Source organism: Castor canadensis, chromosome 2 (assembly GCF_047511655.1).
Source record: "Castor canadensis chromosome 2, mCasCan1.hap1v2, whole genome shotgun sequence".
Classification (NCBI taxonomy): domain Eukaryota; kingdom Metazoa; phylum Chordata; class Mammalia; order Rodentia; family Castoridae; genus Castor; species Castor canadensis.
In genome coordinates, this window is record NC_133387.1 from 2,677,984 (window position 1) to 2,697,197 (window position 19,214).

At 40.9% G+C, this 19,214-nt stretch overlaps 1 protein-coding gene across 5 annotated transcripts in view; it reads right to left on the reverse strand.

The window, feature by feature from the left end:
* Rbm33 (RNA binding motif protein 33) overlaps positions 1-19,214 on the reverse strand; it is a 108,844-nt gene that overhangs the window by 27,086 nt on the left and 62,544 nt on the right. For all 5 annotated transcript variants that reach the window (XM_074060060.1, XM_020187488.2, XM_020187487.2 and 2 more), the window contains 5 exons: positions 8,138-8,270; positions 7,424-7,767; positions 5,921-6,259; positions 4,140-4,427; positions 769-1,413 (listed from right to left, as the gene is read on the reverse strand). In XM_074060060.1, the coding sequence (XP_073916161.1) occupies positions 769-1,413; positions 4,140-4,427; positions 5,921-6,259; positions 7,424-7,767; positions 8,138-8,270 (1,749 nt within the window). The remainder of the gene's footprint in view (positions 1-768; positions 1,414-4,139; positions 4,428-5,920; positions 6,260-7,423; positions 7,768-8,137; positions 8,271-19,214) is intronic.

Here is a 19,214-nt window from a genome sequence, read left to right on the forward strand (position 1 = left end):
TAAGGAAGCAAGCGCCCTCTTCCCAGAACATTCTGTAATGGGACTTCTTATTTTAAGAGTACTTCTTATCCAAGCTACACTGGAAAACCACAATTCCTGTGCCTTACTGAAAATGATCTGAAATGGATACTATTAAAAAATACAAGGAATGAGGGACAGGCACACTCCACTTTTGCAAGTATGCAGTCAGATCAGATGTGATTTCAATGAAGACTTCTGTTACTCCTTTAGGATAAAATGGAGCAAGTCTTGAAGACAGAAGCAGGCAAAAGTCTCTGGATGATGCTGCCTGAAAGTGGAGACAGACAGACGCAAGCAAGCGTGTACATACACACACACACACACACACACACACACACACACAGCTCCCTTCTCTGCTCACAGGTGCTCACTGAATCTAAAGGTATACAGAAGAAATTGTTTTGTGTAAAAGGAAATTTTATTGCTACAACAAACTTGATGGTTTAAGTTTGTCTATAACAAACTGGTTCAAATTTGTTGAATTCAGTATCATGTATTTATCACAAATTATCTACATAAAGCAGCTAAAACTGAGAAATGTGTAATTGCGGATGTCACACTGGTCTTTCATTGTGACTCAAGAGACAACATAAACAACGTGGGTCCCACATGGAAGCAGAATTTAAATGACAATTCTTACACCAACTTCCAGCAGGTAAAGAAAGGTCTAGAGGTTGTCACAGAGATCATTTTTAACTCTTTCTGAGAAGGGATCTGAAGAGGTGCACATAAAACTTGTCTACTTACCCCTCCTGACAACTTAATCACCCTGACTTTGGAGTTGACATGCGGCCCATCTCCACCACCTCCGCTGGCCCGGTGCATGACAGTCCTCTTCACTCCGGGCTTTATGTCCTGAGGCCGGCCCTGGAGGGCCGCTGCTCGGGCTGCCTGTGGAGAGGGTGGGGGCTCCTGCATATCTGCAGGCTTGATCTGGAGTACTTTGTGCAGCGACTGAGCTTGACTTTGAGGTACTGTCCTGGCTGGTCTCAAATGCTTTAGTGGTTTCACCTGCTGTCCTTGATACTGCACATTAGCACCACATGGGACAAAGTTTGATGTTTTGGGCGGAATATTTGCAACAGCCACATCTTGGTTTTTAACAAGAAGTCTGTTTTTCACATTCTGCCTGCCCTGTGCACCTGGAAAGGGGAGCAGTGGGTTGCCATTGGTAGGGGAGGGTGCGGCCGCCTGCTCCTCTTGCTCCAGCGGAGCTTGCGCAGCATAGAGCTGCTGCTGCTGCTGAGCAAGTCTTTCCAGCAGTTCCTTCTTTCTGGCACCAGCCTGCTGCTGCCGGCGTAACTCCTTCTGTTTCAGGATTTCTTCTCGTAGGCGCTTCTGCTCTTCTATCTTTAAGCGATACAGCCTTGTCTCTTCATCTTCATCAGGAAACTAAAACAGAAAATGCACAGTTTACTTGGCTATATATGGTAAGGTGACCATTCCAATCTATTTCGACAAACTAAGCAAATGCATCCCCAAAACCTTTCAATTTAGTGTTTGAAAGAAGGCATTCAAAATCTGCTTAAAGACTGAGTATAACTCCTCCCTCTAGGGAGGGGGAAAGTATTACACAGCTAAAGCTAATTTGGAAAGTCTTATCAGAATATTAGAAATGAAATAATGAAGATTTCCACTCATTTATGAGTTTGAAACCAATTGAACTATTCATTAAAGGTATCAAAATATGTTTCGAATGGGAATGGCAACAGTAGCGAGAGGACCTGCTGTCACACGGGTTTTATCTGGCTCTTCCCTGACAAACCAACAAAAGGTGGGGTGTAAATGACCTGAAAGGCCCTGATTAGAACTATTGATTTTTGGGTGGAATTTTCAGCCTGATCTCAAACTCATCTGTCACAGAATAATTGGTTATAATGAACAGCACAAGCCAATCTCTCTGACCTTGAACTCAATGCACCCTCCTCAGAATCAAAATGTTGCCAATTGCAGTATTGGAATATTAATGGTATATAAGGAATGTCCTGAATATTCCAGTCCCAAACCACTCTGAAAGTCTTATAAAAAGAATTCTTTAGAAACCACCCAGTGAGGAAAGTTTATAAAAAGCTAAGTGTCCAAAAAAATAGTTTTATTTAAATCACCTAAACACAGGTCCTTTACCAAAAAAATAAAAAGTAACAGATTTATTTACTCTACCTAGAATTCACCTATTTACAAGTCTTAAAATCTGAATGAACCTTATCAATGGGGAGTTATAAGTAAGAGCACAGGGCAGTCAGTGGGATATGTATGTGCTGGTTAGCCCTGAGGCAATCCTGATGGACTTAGTCATCCAATTTAAAGTCTAGGGCAGATTTCAAACACAGCGTCTGAAGCAGGGGGAGGGTAGCACAGTGGGCAAGAATTGACACTGAGGGAGAAGACAGGAACAGTTCAACAGCAGAGGGGCGCAGACAGCATGCAGAGCTGTGGACAGGCTAACGGGACCTTAGATGCACTGCCTCTAAACAGAAATAATTACTATTGCTAGCTTTTTTCTCAAACAAACAAGAAAGAATTAAAGTATGTTCAGAAATATAGGCAAATACTTTAAAGACTTCCATCAAGACAGAATCATCCCTCACTGTATCATTATTACAATGAGTATAAGAGAGCAAGCCACGTTTCGATAAGCAAAACAAATAGAAGACATTTCTTTAAAAAAATTAGAAAGTATAATCCTGGTTCCATTTGTGTATACAGAATATTAAAATAAAACAAATTAAGACACTAGACTCATACCATGGCAACATGTAAAAGTTCCCTTTCACATTCAAAAACTCTGTTTAAAGTAATCTACAGGAGAACTCTTTAGAAATCTACCTCAATGAACTAGCACGGAAAGAGCAGAAGTGGCTGCTGATATGCCTGAAAGGTCCTTTCTTCATTACCATTTAGCTGCTGTTATATAAGAAATGTGTCTGTGACTTAAGTTTTCTGAACAAAATCAGCCAAAGTACAGGAGTTACAACTAGCTATATAAACTAAAGACATATCAAATTTTTAGCAGAGACTTCTTTATGAACCATCCAATCCAGTTAGTAAAGCTGTATTATTTTTTCCATATATTGATTATCAAGCCAAAAGTCACCTTTATTCCAGTAGGAGGTTATTAAATGGTATCTCAGTATTTTGGGGCTTGATGTTTACAATTCTGATTTGGTAACATTACATCACAACTGTTAAGAAAATCTGAATGAAAAAAACTTAACCAACTGAAAGATAAAAGCAGTGATAACTAATTTTCATAAAACGAAATAAGTACGACTTGCCTAGATTCTTATCTAAGGAAATGCTCCAAACCATCATTACTACACTGAAAGCTAATCCATCATGCCGCCTCATGCCATTCTACATGCATTTGATTAATACTGGCGTGAGTTCTGGGTACTGGCCTCTAATCAAGTCCCAGCCACATACCCTGCCTCGTTTTATCTTCATTCAATACATAAGAATGTTGAGGTTTATGACAGACAAGGACTTCAAATTAAAAACCATGTAAAATACTTACTTGTATTTTCAATTTCTACTTACAACACTGTGCATGTGTTTTAAAACTAGCAATAACATATACATAATTATATTCACACCAAACCAAACCCCTCAAAATCTTGAAGCTCAACAGTAAAAGTGGTCCTACCTTCCAGGAGTCTACAACGTGAAACAAAAACAAAGTCACAGAAACCTAACAGTGCACATGAGGGACCGCCAAACCACAGCCCACAACCAACTCTGGCCTGCTATCCAGTTCTGTAACATGGGCGTATCTTCTCATGTGAGAACTGTTTATAAACTGCCTTGTGCTCCAATGGCAGAGTTGAATAATTATAACGGTTTAAACTACAAGAACTGAAATTTAGTCCTTGAAGGAGAAAACTTCTAAGCCCTGGCATAATATGTTGATTCTCTATTAATACAACAACTGTGCAAACATATATAGTCTGATGTTGTAAACCGTGGGAATACAGTATTCCTCTTATGAACACAGCTGGCAGACTAAAAGGAGGACCCACTTGAGAAGAGGGGAGGCGTCTGTGACTGGCTCACTGGGTACGAGTTGGCAGTATGTAGCTTCCTGTTTGAGACTATTGCCTTTTAATGAGGAAAACTCCTACCTCTGGTTCTGCTTTTGCTTCTTCCTGAGGTTGAGCCACAGGACTAACCGGCTTGACTTTCATTTCGGTCTTTCCCTGTGAGCTCCTGGAAGTCACCACAGCCCTCGTGGGTGGGGATGTGCTGACGATGGGTTTCACCTGAGCTGCAGGCGTGGAGGAGCAGCGGCTGCCACTCATTTCCAGAACGTGTGATGGCGCTATGGGTAATTCACGAAGATTACTGTTTCTGGGAGCAGTAGGTTGCATCTGCTGCATGGGCCGTTTGGTTACATTTTGAGATGTCGCATTCTAACACAAAAAGAAAGAAATTCTGATTACAACTGGAGACTTGCTGGGAGGAACAAAACAAGATGCATCATGAAGTAAAAGTAGCACAGATCATTCTCTTTAGTTTCTGACTTCTCTTTTGGGGGAAACTTTTTTTTCCTTTGCAAATATTTTTTTGAAATGCATAAATGCTGCTGGGTACCCTGATGCTAAGGACTTGAATTGGTAAAGTACTGTATTTACCTATAGACAGACGCCTGGTTACAGGACTCACACCACTCAATTTTCTGTGCAGCTTCAGTATGGGGACTAACATTTTTAACACAACTCTCGGGGACATAAGGCACTCTGCTTGCCTCAAAGAAATCAACCAGATCAACAGCGTACCACTTCTACTTAGTGACCTAAATTTAAGGAGAACAGGAGAGGAACCAAGAACTAAGTCAAGGTCCTACAAAAGCTCTCTGGAGGAGAAAGGCCCCACAAAATGCTGTCCAAGTGAAGATTCTAAGTCACTTTCATACTGGGGACACCTGGCACAGAACCAGCACCTCAAGAGGTCAGGAGTGCACGAGACAGTCTGGGGTTGAGCTCCAAGCCCTGAAGATCTCTCTTCAAAGACACAAGGCTTCTGACACTTACTTCTCCCTATCTAGAAATTCTTTCTTATTGCTTACATCTTTTAGTCACAACATTACTTAAGATAGAAATAGGCAAGTATTAGGAAAATTCAGGTCTTAAGTAGCTCACAGACATGCTTCAAGTTCAAGGGTAAAAGAGTATTAAAAAGACACCTTACAGATCTCTGAGCATTAGCCATACTAAACTGCTTTTTTGTTGTTGTTGTCCTCTCTGAAAATGAAATGTTATTTAATTGAAGACACGGCAATGACTCCTGACTTTTACCTTCAAGTTATATGTTATTTCCTAGTTCTTTTCAATGCATTACAAGCCACACATTTGCTGATAGTACTTGAGACTATAACACCACAAATAAATGCGAGTTATTCTCCCACAACTGAATATAAGCTCCTTGTAGGCAGGACTCTGTTGCTGCTGTGTTCCCAGGACCCTGAGGGTACCTATGAGAATACAGTCAGCATAGTTTCCTGAATTCCTATGCTTACTGATTCAGAGCCCAGAGAGTCAAGATAATTTACTATGTCAAAAAAAATAAGCCACCTACAAGGGTAGAGTATCACCCCAAAGTATCTTAAGTTATGTGTGTATTAATTAATAGCTGTCATTATAGAAATATCTAGATGAAAGATGCTGAAGTAAACATTAACAGTGTTTAAGACACAAAAGGGGTAAGTCATTAATTTCTGTAGTCAAGAAAACAATTTCCAGAGTCTTTTTTTTCTAGACTTACTTTCACTTCAGAAAATGCATGACATATAAATTTAAATAAAAACTGGAAAATAATATAACTTAGAAATCGCACCCTTCAGGTTCTGCAAGTTAAAAGGTTCCCAAGGAAGCCACGGGGAAGACAGACATCATGTGATACTCACGTGTCGCAGCCCCTGGCGTGGGGCGCACTGCATCCGACTGCTGCTGGGCTGTGGCTGAGCAGTCTGCACATGTGGCCGAAACTGTGGCTGAGACATGGGCATCAGAGGAGGAGGGGCGGAAAGGTGGTGGTGGTGCTGGTGCTGCTGCGGCTGGTGTTGTGGCTGGTGCTGGGGGGGAGGCTGGTGCTGGGGAGGAGGCTGATGTGGGGGCTGGAGTGGAGGCTGCAGCGGAGGCTGGTGCTGGTGGTGCGGGGGCTGGTGCTGGTGGTGCGGGGGTTGCTGCTGGGGCTGCTGCGGCTGTGGCTGATGAGGCGGCGGTAATGGAGGATGCAATGGCCCCTTCCATTCCAAAAGAAAGAAACAACGTTCACAACCAGATGTACTACATATACTATACTGCAGTCCAACACAAGACCAAAACTGTGCGACACTACAACGCTGCTTTGGATTTCTTGCTGAAAATTACACTACCTCAAACGCTAGTCTCTTCTATCCAGAAAGAATCTATTAAAGGAAGTAAGTAAGGACGTGAGTAAACGCATAATCTCAAGTCTGCTCCCGATGGCACTATGCCACCAGAGTTCCTGAATCAACATCGACAGGCAACCTCTGCATCAGTGTGAAAGGCAGCCCTGCACAGTGTGCTTGATAGGGCTCAGTGACATGTCAACTGGGGAGAAGAGCATGGGGTTGAGGACACACTGCTTTAACAAAGAACTGAAAAAATACACCCAAATGTTCATGGCGACTACTTCTAGGCACTAATTTCCTTTTCTTAAACTTATCTATATTGCAGTATTTCTGCAATGGAGATTAACTAATTGTATTTTTTTATAAGAAGAAAAAAAACTTAAAAAAAATTCAATCCTTCATTGACACTACAGTCTACACTACAGTCATTTCCTTTTTTTGTCTTAGATACATGTCCTATGTGTTTCTAAAGAGCTGACAAGAGCACCATAGCTATATACTTTAATAGCAAACTTAAAATACAAACAGTAGTATACTGAGTAAGAAAAATGTCACAAACACTCATGCCAGCCCACAAAACACACACCTACCAGCAGAGGACATGCAAGTCTGACAAATCCCAAGGAACAGAAAACAGTTTCCTTCCCCAAAAAGGACCTTTTTGCTACCTAGTGGAAGAACATAATTTGACCAAGTACTTTATTTACACAGGTAAACCTTTTACAGCTTACAAAGGCAAGCAAATACATTATCAAGACATGTCATGATTTCATTAGTAGTGCATCCTTTAAAAATTCTGAATAATGACATTTTTCAACTCCCCCCAAATGACAATCACTTCTTCCATCTCTCCTAATATTTAGGAGGTAACAGTATCATCAAGAATGTTTTTCTGTAGTAAAGCTAATTTTAAGACCAATACCCTTATTCTTTAACCACAAACTAGAATGAAAATCTGAAACTTCACTGTAATGCAAGACAAAGACCCAGACACACACAGAGTTTCCCTCAGGACTGGCTCACAGGACACACCTGCAGGTTAGGTTGAGCATGTGTGGGCAGGAACGGCTGTCCCGGGCTAGGCAGGAACGGCTGTCTAGGAGGAATGAAAGGCCGGGTGGCTGCTGACCCTGGCTGGCTAAAGTGCAGGATCCCCACTGGACCTGGGGGCTGCAGGGCTGGTCTTACAGGCCTCTCCCTAGGGAATACTGGCTGTTGTCCTTGCTGATTGAACGCTGGTCCAGGCTGAGTGAACGGTAAGGGGCTCTGAGCAGGAACAGGGTGGCTGCTATTCAGCAGTGTAGGGGGAGGTGGTGGTGGAGGGGGGCTTCTCTGTTCCAAGAAGAGATGACTGGGGAACCTTGGTTCACCTGAAACTGAACAGCAACACATGAACTTCAGGTTAGAAAAAACACAGACTTCTTAGATAAACAATTTGGGGAACTATCTTCCTGTAACCAAAAATTACACATTTTGCAAGAGTATGTTTAGAAAAAATTCTAGATTTTGCCTCCTATTTCTAGATTGCTTTGTAAATCATTTTCTATAAGCAATTTCCCCCTTTGTGTAAGATTCTCACATTTCAGATACCAAAAAAGTCCAGCTTTAGAATGTGAAATGATAGGTAGAAACAAAATGGTACAAACCCCTGCCATATTAACAATTTTTCTGTGGAGTGTTAAAAACTTCAGTTTGCATAATAACTGCTTCTGTCATGTCACCCTGTGCCAGTCATCCTTCGTGTACCTCCCAAGAAGAAAGGGTCTCGCTCCTGGGGTGGGGGTGGGGCTCTCCACTGGTCCTGGAGAGGAAGTCGTGGGGGCTGGCTAAAACTGTTGGGAACAGGTCCAGGTGTGTGCTGTGGAAATTCTGGAGGGCCCTAAAGAACAACAAAGGGAAAACGGTGAAAGACAGAAAAGCATCCTGTAATCTTCAGAAATGCAGACATGATTCTAAGCTATCCTCTGAAAATATCAAGTAACTTATCTCCTATGGTCAACCTGCCCTGCCCTCCCTCTCTCTGTATGCATGTTTAGAGAGACATAAATATACACATACAAATCCACATGTGTAAATGATATTTTATAAAGTAAGTGATTCGTCATAATGCAACAGTCAAAACTCAATATGCATCAAGAGATTAATAAATGGTTTAGTATTATTAGCACACCTTGAGAATTGTTTAAGTTTACTGAAACCCCAATTACCAACCTTCTTTCCCATGAATCCAAAAGACTACTGTCTACTCTGAACACTCATGACATTTATCTTCTCAAAGATGCTAATTTTTGGCTACCTACTTAACACAGCATACACTCAACTATGAACTGCTTTACTTCAAAAAGCATAAATTCAATTTGTACCATAACAAAAATCAGCAACTTCTAACACAACAGAAAAGTGCAAATGTTTAAAAAGCCAAGTTACTATAAAAGAAATACTACACATTTAGATTCTGTTGGGTAAGAAAAAGTTTAACTCTTATAAATTAACATTTTTCTATAACTACATGTTCCTAGCAGAACTCTACATTTTCCAGCTAGCCTTTCAAGTATGGAGATTTTTAAAGCCACCATATTTATATATGAAACAATATCTAAAACAATTTTGCTTTAAAAATAAGTAACTATTAAATTATCATCAAAATAGTCAATTTTAATCTTGTGTTACCTCATCTTCTAACGGTATTTCTCAAATTCTAACAGTCATACTTCTTCTTCATAAAATTAATCTGTAGTGTCTTGTTCATCACTTAATGTATCTTCTTTTTATACTCTTGGAATGCCTATTCAGACTCCACATGCCCTTGGGCTCCTTTAAAAGCCTGTTTCTTTGGAGGAACTGTAAGACTATCACAGAGACAAACGCTTCCATAAACCACAAGCCCATAAGCCTACAAGCCCACTGGCTAACTAAAAATCATTTTTAAAAATTAGGTTTAAAACACAAATATTGCATCATTATAAAACACAAGTATGAATAACCTATTCAAAGCTATGGAACAGAAAAGACAACGCATGCTGCAGCTGATGTTTGCTACTTTGGGCGGAACCAAGGAAATCCTCACCACACCAAAGTCTGAGAAAAGAGATGCACTGGTTTCCACTCCAGCAAAGAACCTCAACTCAGACACAAGCAAAGCAGCAAGTGCTACTAAAGAGACAACACCTGTGACACACTCAGCCGTGGTCAAATGCTTTTCCTAAGCCTTTGCGATGGAGCTTTTGGTAGTCGTGATCACATGTGCACATCTACCAAAAATGACACTGCCATCTACCACGTAACTGAAGTGCTCTATTTATAAGGCAGGGCATGAGCATTCCATGTTTAGTCAGGACATTTTGAATTTGAAAATCTAAAATGACTGAGCCATTAGCACTCAAAGTTTCATTCAGATGTCAAACTTTTGGATTACGGATATTCAATGGGAAAAGTCCATGGTCACCATTCCAGTATCTGAAAAACTCCAAAACCTGAACAGCTTCTGGTCCTAAACATTTCCAAGAAAGTATATACTCAACCTATACAAAAGTGCTTTCAAACATGCTTTTGTTTGGTTTTCTGAGACAGGGTCTCCCTGTGTAGCCCAGGCTGATCTCACAATGGAGATCCTCCTGCCTCAGCTTCCTGAGCGCCCAAATTACAGATTATGAGCTGCCATGCCTGGCTGCTACACGTTTTTAAGGAATTTCAAAACTTTCTGGAACTGGAGGCATAGCTCCAGTGGGCAAGTGCCTGTCTAGCAAGGACAAAGCCTCAGATTCAAGGCTGGTACCACACAAAAAGCAACAAAACCAAAAACATCCCTGAGAACAATAAATTAGCAATCACAGGGGCTGCATTTTTTTAAAAAATGTTTAAATGTTGTTTTTGGGGTGACAAAGCCTATCCTTTGGTTTGTGAGATGGTCTGAATGGTTGCAGGGGTCTCAGACCCAGGCAAACTAACAATTCTGTGCCTGAGTTAAAGCCCCTTTCTCAGTGGACAGAGTTTCCTCTTAAGCTGTTTGGATGTGCACTAAACTACACTTCCTGTAGGGGGGTAAGTTCAAGCAGACCAATACAAAAAAACTCTTTAAGATAATTTATGTTGAGAAGAGTGAAACCCAAAGAGCAAGCCTATTCTACTAAGACGCTGAAAGGGGCAGTAACCCACCTGAAACAAGCTAATTATTTGTAAAAGACAAAAGAAATTGCTTAGATTTAGAATCTAAAAAATTCAAATGAAAAACAGGTATTTTTATATTTTAGCTTAAAAATAGAAAAACTAAAGTAATACCTATCTAAAATCATGAAAAATTATTTCTAACCTTTAAAGTGTGATGACAAATGAGAGTTCTCTTCAAATAATTAAGTCATGGGCACTGACAGGTATGTTAGTTTTGTTTACACAAATAACTGAGCAGACTTACCATGCTAACTCTAATACCTTGATAGATTCCATCAGCAGGACAGTGGCCACCTGTCAGGGACAGTCCAACAAGGACTGGACCATCAGAGCCATAAGGCCCACCCAGCTCAGAAATAGTGGAGCTATCAATATATGTGGGCTTGTGAAAGGGTGGCTGGTGATGTCAAGTGTGGGGTGGCACCAGGCCTGGGTCAGGGAGGGGGAGCATGGGGGACAGCCTGAATAAGGTTCAAGTTTTGGCCTCCAGAGTCTGGCACTTTGGGTGCTCACCAGAAGGTTGTATTGGTTATCTGGATTGGTGATGATGTCCTGGGGAGCCTGGGGAGTAGGTCCTCAGATTCCCTGCCCCACACTGATGGGGGGCAGCTGCAGTGACTTCCATCCTCTGACTCCAAGAAGAGACAGTCTGGATCCAGTGCTTTTCAAGCATCTACTTCCCAGCAAGGACCAGAGGGGCTTGGGCATCCTGGGTCCACTGGCAGAATGTAGGAGTTCTGGCTTGAGGACAGTGAGTTCTGTCACCCACTGCCCACAGGAGATCCATTACCTCAAACACTCAGCCAAGAATCAGAAATTTATGGCATCAAATTACTGGCCAAAGTCAAGATCACATCACTAAACAGTATTTTTAAATCATATTATGCTCACTCATCCACATCAGATATTTCAACACTCAACACCAAGGTGACAATCCTACAAGTTAATTTTAGTCAAAACAGAATGAAAATGCAGTGGAAAGAGCTTAAACTCAAAACAGAAGTCTGACCAATGGGTAAACAGCAAAGCCTCATTTACCGATGTTCACAATCACTGTGCAATCACACACAACTACTAACACATTGCTGAGTTCTCTTATCTCACTCAGCTTCCTCTCCCCTCCTCCCCAGTCCTGGAGTGACTCACTGCAGGGAAAACATTGCTTTAGAGCTCCCTCCCTCTGCACTGTCAGTAAGTAGAAGACAAGGGCTTCGGGGCTGGCCCTTCTCTGCTCTGACAAAATCTAGGGACTGCTAGTTTCCTTTCACTGACTTCCACAATTTTGGTCATAATTAGAACAAGTGGAAAGAGGCCCTAACCTTTCTGTCTTTGTGATTTGATACGTGAAACTGGGTTTGTTCACAGAGAACTAGAAAGGGTGGTGAGTTCTAGGAAAAAGTTGCATTATTGATGAACTGGTGAGGGTAGGGCAGAGCTTTGAGTCTCACCTCAACAGCACTGGTCATGTAGCTATGCATGGTCTTCAGAAACCTGCATTCCCTCCCTCCATCAGAAAGTTAATTTCAAGTCCTCCAAAGAGAGGTTTCTCATTATAGATAAGGCAAACTGTAACTGGGAAAGCAGACTGGCTCCCACTGCACTGTGAGTGGATGGCCCACTACGTTTTGATTTCTGTCTCTGCACAGGTTGAGATCAGGGAAAAGCACTCTCCTTAACCCCCTTCATCCTTTGCTCACAGGAACTAGTCACTGCATTAGAAGGAACTAAGGGAGACCGATATACATAGTTTCCAAATAAGCTTCAAGCTGCCTATAATCTAGGCATATTACCTTTCAGGTCTCTTAAGTACTATCAGACTCCCTGGAAGACTATTTTAAGTATTCGTAACTTCCAAAACACATTTTTTGCATTAAACTGAAAATACACTGGTATCTCAAATCACACTCTTTTAGAATGTTAATATTGTATTTTTAAACCTCTTCCCCAGACTTTCAACCAAATCACGTGCTGTGTGACTGAATGTTCTCGGGCATTAAAATGTGTGTGATACGTAACAAAGCCCCTAAATTCTCTCATTATAGTTTTTCCCTCAGTGAAATATGATACCTTTTAAAAACTCATCAGTAGTGCTCAATCAGAACTTGATTCTGACTTCTGGGTGAACCCCTAATAGCTCACTGAGAAAGCACCACTTTCAGTGGCTGAGGAGCAGAGTCCAGAGCTGAATGACAGCTGTCTTGGCTCTGTCCTTCAGCCCAGCCACCTCCCAGCTCCAGCCTAAGCAGTCAGTCTGTCTGGGACCCAGTTTGCTATCTATAGAACAGGAATAACAATACACCTATCTCATGTGGAAAGCAAAGTACTTAGCACAATATCCAGCAAGTAACAAAAGTCATTATAATTTGTGCTGACGGCAGCTCAGACTGTAAAAAAAAAAAAAAAAACATGCAGTTTCTGACAAATACGTTTCCTTATGAGGCAAAAAAAAAAAAAAAGCTTAGGGGGATTCCAAGATGGCAGCTAGAGGGAAGAAGCAGAAACCGTGCCTCCTAAACTAAAATCTTGGAGAGACGCTGGAGATACACCTTAGAGGAAAAACCACCGAGAAGAGGCAAAACTTTGACTCCTCCACACCTCCAGCTTGCACACAGCATCTCCACTTCACGTTAAATGGAGAAACTAAGAGGGCCCCAGTTCTGCCGCCAAACGGCAGTGCCCAGACGGCTTAGGAAGATGCGGACCGCAAGGTGAGCTAAGCAGCACAAAGTACTCCCACAGACAACCCTGGGCCAGATCAGCATAGCCCCCTGGACAGACCGACCCTCACCCAGGGTGAAAAAGAGAAAACGAATAATAAGCAATAACAACAAAAAAGACATGTAGCAAAGAAGGCGTGTCTTCAGCCCTGAACGCTGAAGGGGGGGAGGGGAAATCCCTCACAACAAGCCGGCTGGAGAAGGCAGGAGCAGCAGCACATGCCCAGCAATCAGGAGTGGGAAAGCTTGTAAAAGTGGCAGTGGAAGAAAACTCCACAGGAGAGGGGGGAAGGCCCACTTCCCACGTGAGCTGTAACTAAACACACCCGCCTGAGAAAGCGGGTGCAGTGTCACCTCCCCCAGTGTGCTTGGAAAGGGGAAAGCTTGTAAGTAGTGGCATCGGGCACAGAAGAACTCTGAGCAAACAAAGCCTGCAGGGCCAGGTGAGTGCTAAGCTCACCCCAGAGATCTGCATAAATAACACCTCCAGCAACAGCAGGCTGACAGCAGCGGGCAGGCAAGCCACAGCTGCAGATGCCATTCTCAGAACTGTCTCCAGACTCTTTTTTTCTCTCTCCCTACCTTTGATGAGAAAACAACCGAACTACACCTGCATGCTGAAAAGCTTACTGAAACTGTATTGCATTTGAACTTGGGACACTTTGTGGGTTTTTTTTGTTTTGTTTTGTGTTATTCTGTTTTGTTTTAGTTTTTTTCCCCTTTGATGAGACAACCACAGAACTACTTCTGAGACCACATCTCCTGGATTGGAGGCTGAGGAACTAATACCAAAGTTATTAAGACTGAACTTTATTGAACTTGAACTTGGAGATTTTTTTTCATTTATTTATTTTTTTATTTATCTTTTATTTTCAATCCTTTCTCTGCCTCTCTAATGCCTGTTCAGCTTACTATTGATTAGTACACTAACTCTCCCTGTTTATATCTTTGAAACTTGTTTCTTTTTTTTCTACTTGTTTGTTTTTCCCTTTTTCTTTAACTTCTTTGCTTTCCATCTCCTCTCACCCTTCCATTCTAAATATTACCATTGTTATTACTACAAGCTAGAAAATACTTAATTGCACACAGTACAGGGACAATAACAACACCAAGGGCAATAACGGGAAGACAGAAAAAACAGGGAAACCACAGCAAAAAATTAGTACAGGAACCAGAGGGAAATGAAAACAGATACTCAGATCCAGACTCCAACAAAATGAAGATAAACTATGCCAAAGAACCCAATGAAGCCCACAAGAACAATCTAAAAGAAGAAATACTACAGGTAATCAATGAGAATTTTATAGAGATGATGCTGGATAGGGTCAACCAAAATGTGCAGGAGACACTCAAGAAATTCCAAGACAACAAAAATAGAGATTTACAAAATAGAGATATACAGTGTCACACAGAAACACTGTATAAACACCAAAGTGAAACAAAGAACACGATTAATAAAGAGATAAATGAACTCAAGACGAAAATAGACAACATTAAAGAGGAAACGACCCAGGATATGGAAAACCTCAGAAAAAAGAACGAAACAGAACTGCAAAACAAAACGGAAGGCCAATCCAGCAGAATAGAACAAACAGAAGACAGAATCTCAGAACTCGAAGATGAAATGGTAATTAAAGGAAAAACCAAAGAACTATTAATTAAACAACTCAAGACCTGTGAAAAGAAAATGCAAGAACTCACTGACTCCATCAAAAGACCAAACCTGAGAATCATGGGCATCGAAGAAGGAGAAGAGGTACAAGTGAAGGGAATGCGTAATCTATTCAACAAAATAATAACGGAAAATTTCCCAAATCTAGAGAAAGATATTCCCATACAGATGCAAGAGGCCTCCAGAACACCAAACAGACCAGATCAAAACAGAACTACCCCACGACATATCATCATTAAAACAACAAGTTCAGAAACTAAGGAAAGAACACTGAAGGCTGTAAGAGAGAAAAAACAAGTAACATACAAAGGTAAACCCATCAAAATCACAGCAGACTTCTCAACAGAAACATTAAAAGAAGAGATTGGGGTGAGATCTTCCAGGCACTGAATGAAAATAACTTCAACCCCAGGATACTCTACCCAGCAAAACTATCATTCAAAATAGATGGAGCAATAAAAGTCTTCCATGATAAGCACAAACTAAAACAATATGTGACCACAAAGCCACCATTACAAAAGATTCTTCAAGGGATTCTGCACACAGAAAGTGAAACCCAACATAACCATGAAAGGACAGGCAGCACCAAACTACAGGAAAAGAAAAAGCAAGACAGTAGAGAGTAACTTCAACTTAGGTACACACAATCAAACCTTTAAACAACTAAGACAACTAAATGACAGGAATCAGCACACACCTATCAGTACTAACTCTTAATGTTAACGGACTTAATTCACCCATCAAAAGGCACCACTTGACGAAATGGATTAAAAAGGAAGACCCAACAATTTGTTGCTTACAGGAGACCCATCTCAACGACAGAAATAAGCATAGGCTTAGGATGAAAGGCTGGAAGAAGATTTACCAAGCCAACGGCCCCCGAAAACAGGCAGGAGTAGCAATACTTATCTCTGACAAAGTAGACTTCAAACCTACATTGATCAAATGAGATAAAGAAGGACATTCCATACTAATAAAAGGGGAAATAGACCAAAAGGAAATAATAATTATCAACCTGTATGCACCCAATGTCAACGCACCCAATTTCATCAAACATACCCTGAAAGACCTAAAAGCATATATAAACGCCAACACAGTGGTTGTGGGAGACTTTAACACCCCATTATCATCAATAGATAGGTCAATCAAACAAAAAATCAATAAAGAAATCCAAGATCTAAAATATACAATAGATCAAATGGACCTAGTTGATGTCTACAGAACATTTCATCCAACTTCTACACAATATACATTCTTCTCAGCAGCCCATGGAACCTTCTCCAAAATAGATCATATCCTAGGGCACAAAGCAAGCCTCAGCAAATATAAGAAAATAGAAATGATACTATGCATTCTATCTCATCACAATGCAATAAAAGTAGAACTCAACAACAGGAGTAAAGACAAAAAACATGCAAACAGCTGGAAACTGAATAACTCATTGCTTAATGAACAATGGGTCACTGATGAAATAAAAGAGGAAATTAAAAAGTTCCTGGAAGTCAATGAAAATGAAAACACAACCCACCAGAACCTATGGGACACAGCAAAGGCAGTCCTGAGAGGAAAGTTTATAGTCATGAGTGCATATATTAAAAAGATTGAAAGATCCCAAATCAATGACCTAATGATACATCTCAAACTCCTAGAAAAACAAGAACAAGCAAATCCCAAAACAAATAGAAGGAGAGAAATAATAAAAAGAGCTGAAATTAATGAAATAGAAACCAAGAAAACCATACAAAGAATTAATGAAACAAAAAGTTGGTTCTTTGAAAAAATAAACAAGATCGATAGACCCCTGGCAAACCTGACTAAAACGAAGAGAGAAAAAACCAAAATTAGTAGAATCAGGAATGCAAAAGGGGAGATAACAACAAACACCATGGAAGTCCAGGAAATCATCAGAGACTACTTCAGAACCTATATTCAAATAAATTTGAAAATCTTAAAGAAATGGGCAGATTTCTAGATACATATACGATCATCCAAAACTGAACCAAGAGGAAATTAATCACCTGAATAGATCTGTAACACAAAATGAAACTGAAGCAGCAATCAAGAGTCTCCCCAAAAAGAAAAGTCCAGGACCTGATGGATTCTCTGCTGAATTCTATCAGACCTTTAAAGAAGAACTGGTACCAACCCTCCTTAAACTGTTCTACGAAATAGAAAGGGAAAGAAAACTGCCAAACACATTTTATGAAGCCAGTATTACACTTATCCCAAAACCAGGCAAAGACACCTCCAAAAAGGAGAACTATAGGCCAATCTCCTTAATGAACACTGATGCAAAAATCCTCAACAAAATAATGGCAAACCGAATTAAGCAACACATCAAAAAGATTATTCACCACGACCAAGTAGGCTTCATCCCAGGGATGCAGGGGTGGTTCAACATACGAAAATCAATAAACGTAATAAACCACATTAACAGAAGCAAAGACAAAAACCACTTGATCATCTCAATAGATGCAGAAAAAGCCTTTGAGAAGATCCAACACCATTTCATGATAAAAGCTCTAAGAAAACTAGGAATAGAAGGAAAGTACCTCAACATTATAAAAGCTATATATGACAAACCTACAGCCAGCATTATACTTAATGGAGAAAAACTGAAACCATTCCCTCTAAAATTAGGAACCAGACAAGGATGCCCACTATCTCCACTCCTATTCAACACAGTACTGGAATTCCTATCCAGAGAGCGAGAGCACACAAGAGAGGTATGAGGATAAGTAAGATACCTAAAAAACTAGATAGCATTTGTTGCCCTCAACGCAGAGAAACTAAAGCAGATACCTTACAGCAACTGAAGCCAATAGGAGAAGGGGACCAGGAACTAGAGAAAAGGTTTGATCAAGAAGGTAACACACGTGCACAGGAAATCAATGCAAGTCAACGCCCTGTATACCTATCCTTATCTCAACTAGCAAAAACCCTTGTTCCTTCCTATTATTGCTTATACTCTGTCTTCAACAAAATTAGAGATAAGGGCAAAATAGTTTCTGCAGGGTATCAAGGGGTGGATGGGAGAGAGGGGAGGCAGGGGGGAGAGGGAGGGGGTGGGGGAAGGGGGGAGAAATGACCCAAACATTGTATGCACATATGAATAAAAAAATAAGCCTTCATAGATAAGGTACCATCAAATCCTAGAAGTTTTGTCTTCTCAGCCTCTCAGTTCACGCCCAATTGTCTCTGCCCTTCAACTGCTGGGTCCACGTCTGCTGCAGACACTAACGTGCTTTCTTGCTTGGCACAGGGCCTGGCACACAGGCTGTCATTAATATTTAAGAAATGAATAAACTTCCTATTTCTAACAGCAAGCTAATCCCAGCTTCACATTTTAAATCTAGTAGTTTTAACTGGTCACAAAGCACACAAACATTTACTGCATGGCATAATGAAGAAATGAAGGAAGACTGTTAGGTAATCCTTGGGCAACGACCTGCCTGAGGCACTTAAGCTAAGTGGATCTGAAACGAACACACACAGTGCACTAGAACCAAACACAAGCCAAGATCTGGGATAACTGTGGGTTTGAAGGCAGAAGAGTAATAGATCCCAACACTCTGGATTATTATGACAGAAATAATTTTAATCCCCATTATAGTTTATGTAATATCACTAGAGAAGAAAAGGGAGATAAACACAGAGATTGCTTTCTTCTCTGCAACCATCTCCCTGATTTTTAGAGACTACAACTGTAGCTCCACATTGGTCAAAGGCACGCAACCCCTGCCAGCCTCCCCGGCTCTACTGTAGATCCAACTGAACAGTCAAATGCCTATAGAGGCATGAAACTCACAAAACCACCCAGAAGGATTAGATAAGGTTCTTTTCCTCAAAGACTGTGCTTAGCACTAATTACTCACACTCACACACAACATCAAGGTATTTTGCTGGGTTAAATTCTAAATATAAATACACATTGATAAAATGGGACTATACTTGCTACAGTGGAAACTGCTTAAGGGAGAGTAAAAGACAGCAGGAGGAAGTTTGCACAATGGCAAAACTCTATATACTACGGCATCTGTGTATATAATTTTCCGAATTTTCCCAAGTGCTAGAAAGTAGCTTAATGTCAGTTCATGGAAGCCAGCAGGAAAAAACGACATTACATGATCCTGTTGCTGATGCTGACCTACAAGGTCATGAGTCCTGGTTCTGGTACAGTAAACATGAGCACAGGTGACGTGTGCACACTCAGACTTGGAAAATTAAACAAAACCTCCCACAAACAATCTCCAAATCTCTCCCAGTT